The 3149-nt window shown below is 40.9% G+C and overlaps 1 protein-coding gene across 1 annotated transcript; it reads right to left on the bottom strand.

The window, feature by feature from the left end:
• Nucleotides 1-234: 234 nt before the first annotated feature.
• Nucleotides 235-2441, bottom strand: LOC110890981 (high-affinity nitrate transporter 2.1). The gene is made up of 3 exons (XM_022138639.2): nt 1572-2441; nt 1330-1445; nt 235-1071 (listed from the first exon to the last, which is right to left on the bottom strand). The coding sequence occupies exons 1-3, from the start codon at nt 2379-2381 to the stop codon at nt 405-407; spliced, it is 1593 nt and encodes a 530-aa protein (XP_021994331.1). The 5' UTR covers nt 2382-2441; the 3' UTR covers nt 235-404.
• Nucleotides 2442-3149: the final 708 nt, after the last annotated feature.

The raw sequence follows: 3149 nt of genomic DNA, 5'->3' as shown, positions 1-3149 counted from the left end.
ACAACTTGATGGACAATTCTGGATAATATTGAAATTGTCTTGGTACCGGTGGAAGTTTGCCGGTGAATACATATAAATACATATGTTGGTGGCGGTTGAATAATGGTAGTAGAGAGATGGCGGGAATAACCGTTGTTTTATGAAACGGTGCCATTGTTTCATCAGACTGTTACAACTATAGTCACACCTATTCGAATTACATACGTTATAACATAACATAATACATAACATTAATAAATAAACTATTGGATAATTATGTTTATTGTCTAATACAAACACTTGAGCAAAAATATATAAATCTACACTTGCTGTCACACTCTTAATCACCTATTTTACATATGTTGTTTACAGTTCAAAGAACAATACAATTGCTTAAATGAAGAACATCTGAAAAATGTTGGAAATCAAACACGGTTGGGAGTGTTCTCCGGTGGCGTTGGAGCCGACGCCACCTTCCCTCCACGCTCCGATCGGCTGTTTTCGGCAAACCTGAGACTTGCTTGGTGCATCCCTTTCTGTTTTTCCTCCTCGGTCCACTCGGAAACATAGTAATTCTCTTCACTACCTTTGACTATGTCTTGACTAGGAGGAAAGAACATGCTCCCCCATTGTGGGAAGTGGACAAAACTCACAGGAATTGTACAACAAATGATCATGATACCCATGTATGTCAACCCGTGTTCCGTTGAGAAAGATGCATTGGCAAAGAATAGCAATTGTGTTAGCCCTGATCCGAAGTTGCCACCCGCCCCAGCCATTCCGGATATGATACCAAGTGATCTGCGGGAAATGAAAGGAATGATGCCGAATGTTGCTCCGCATGCGGCCTGTGCTCCGATGGAAAAGAGCATCATAAATGTGATGGCTAATGGCAACGAGCCGACTAGACCGAGGCAGACGCAGCACACACCACCCGCGGTTTGAAGGAGCCATAGGTTCCAAAGGCGACCTCGCATTCCAAATCGTTTTGCCATGTAGTCGGATGTGAACCCTCCAAAGGGACGCGCTAGAAGGTTTGCCATCCCAAAGCAGGCCGCAATGATTCCGGCAAGGTGAAGTTTTAAGTCAAATCTATGATTATAAACAACACAAAACACGTGTTATTTTTTATTTGTACGTCAACTAATTTACATTCTATGCAATTTTTTATTTGTACGTCAACTAATTTACATATATTATCTATTATTAATATTAATAATGAAAGTATCAATTTCATAGTTCTCTCTCTCTATGTATGTATAATTTAATTGACAAATTTACTTTAGGCATAACTAAATGGTAATTTTCTTGTAATAAAATTCTAATGAAATAGAAAACAAACTAGTATACCTGTCGTAGAAGTATTCAGCAATCACATTATCAATTGTTAACTCAACACCCATTGAGTAACCATAGAGAAGAACAAAGATCCATGTCCTATAGTTTGTCACAGCATACCATAATACCTGTAAAAAGTTAAGACAAATTAGACATAATAAAGTGCTGAATTGAAAACCCTAATTAGACATAATAAACTAATGTATTGAGAACCCTAATTAGGTATGAAAAAGCTAGCTAGCTAGCTAGTGTACCTTGCCGAATTTATCTTTAGCCACATCACCTTTCTTCTGAAGGGCACCAAGGTTACCATCAGGCAAATCTTGACCAAGAGTCAACACCAATATGCCCATAATTACATGAAACCATCCGGGTATGAAAAATGCGATCCTCCACGCGGTAAACGAGGTCGCACCCGCCTTCTTGATGATCTCAAACAAGACCGGCATAAGGAGCTGCGTCGCACCGCCTCCCATGTTTCCCCACCCGGCCGCAGTTCCATTCACGAGCCCGATAATCTTGCTGTTAAACATGGTACTCATCCAGTACTGACATGACACAAAGGTAGCTAAAGAGAAACCGATCATGAACCTAACGGCTATGTAGCCGCTAGCATCGTTAACAAATGACATGCAAAAGATCGTGGGTGCAGACAACATGATGAGGAAGGCGCAGCCATAGCGAGGTCCCAACAAGTCACAGACCGCGCCCATGGCTAGCCTGGAGAAAATGCTACCAGAAACAGAAGCAACTCCAGCGTTCCCTATGTCAGCTTTCTTAAGATCGAGGTTGTCGCGGATGATGGGGACCAGCGGAGCGGCCGCAAAGGTGGAGACGAAGGTGGCGAAGAATGATATCCATGAGAGGTGGAAAGTTCTCATGTGAGGGTTTGCAAATGAGAAGAGTTTAAAGACGGTTGCCTTGTGTTCAGAGTCCACGGGTAGGTCGAATTTCGCGGTGCGATCGGTGTGCACCATTGGGGAGGCGACCGAGAAGGCTAATACCGGTTCTCGGCCGGTGACTCCATGCATTGAAGTTCCGGGAGAACCTTCTATCTCAGGCATTGTCTTTAATTTCTATGGGATGTGAAATTAAATGTTTAGGTTGCGTTGGTGATATGTTTTAGAGGTCACTAGGATGTGTTAATATAGGCAATGGTTAGAATCTAATAATGCAAGTAGATATGATGTTGAGAAGTGTTTAGATTTGTATATATAGTTGACAAATGAAAAGGGTTAAATTTTTGTAGCCAATCAATGGATATTGCCGAAAGGTTGTGGATACTTTTTTAAGGAATCTAATTGCCGCATACAATGAAGATGTCAGCATTTTGGCTTATGGGATCTTCTAAAAGATACTTACCACATACAAAATGTTAGTCAAACCAATTATATTAGATATCCTATCAAGAACATATGATCAGGTAAGACATACATAATAGCTTATAAGTTCAGGTTCAGCTAAATGAAAGCTATTGGGGTTTTTCTAAACAACTACACAAGTGCAACTAAAATTAACTAACTGAATTAATATTCAAAATTTCTTGTCTGTACAGGCTAATAATATATAGCTCATGAACCGTAGTTGTAGCTCTTTTCAAAATTTCTTGCCTAGATCAGTCGCTAGCATTTGCTGTCGACCAAAGATTTTTTTTTTTTTCGTTTTGTGTTTTTTCCTTTATCATTTGCCACGCGTTAAACAATCCACGCGTTTTAGAATCCACGCGTTATAAAAGGTTGCGGCGGCGGTGTTGTTTTGTGATCCACGCGTGGTAGAGGGCTATCACGGGGGCGCCCCGTCCCCCCTAATTGTTTGCTTTGGTCTCAGCGTTC

The sequence above is a fragment of the Helianthus annuus genome, chromosome 11, assembly GCF_002127325.2.
Source record: "Helianthus annuus cultivar XRQ/B chromosome 11, HanXRQr2.0-SUNRISE, whole genome shotgun sequence".
NCBI lineage: Eukaryota > Viridiplantae > Streptophyta > Magnoliopsida > Asterales > Asteraceae > Helianthus > Helianthus annuus.
This window is presented reverse-complemented; position numbering and strand designations above follow the sequence as displayed.

Coding starts and splice junctions, on each gene's coding strand:
- LOC110890981 (XM_022138639.2), bottom strand. CDS start 2,381: ATGCCTGAGATAGAAGGTTCTCCCGGAACTTCAATGCATGGAGTCACC. Junction 1,446..1,571: donor CTAAAGATAAATTCGGCAAG/GTACACTAGCTA, acceptor AACTTTTTACAG/GTATTATGGTATGCTGTGAC. Junction 1,072..1,329: donor GCTGAATACTTCTACGACAG/GTATACTAGTTT, acceptor TTATAATCATAG/ATTTGACTTAAAACTTCACC.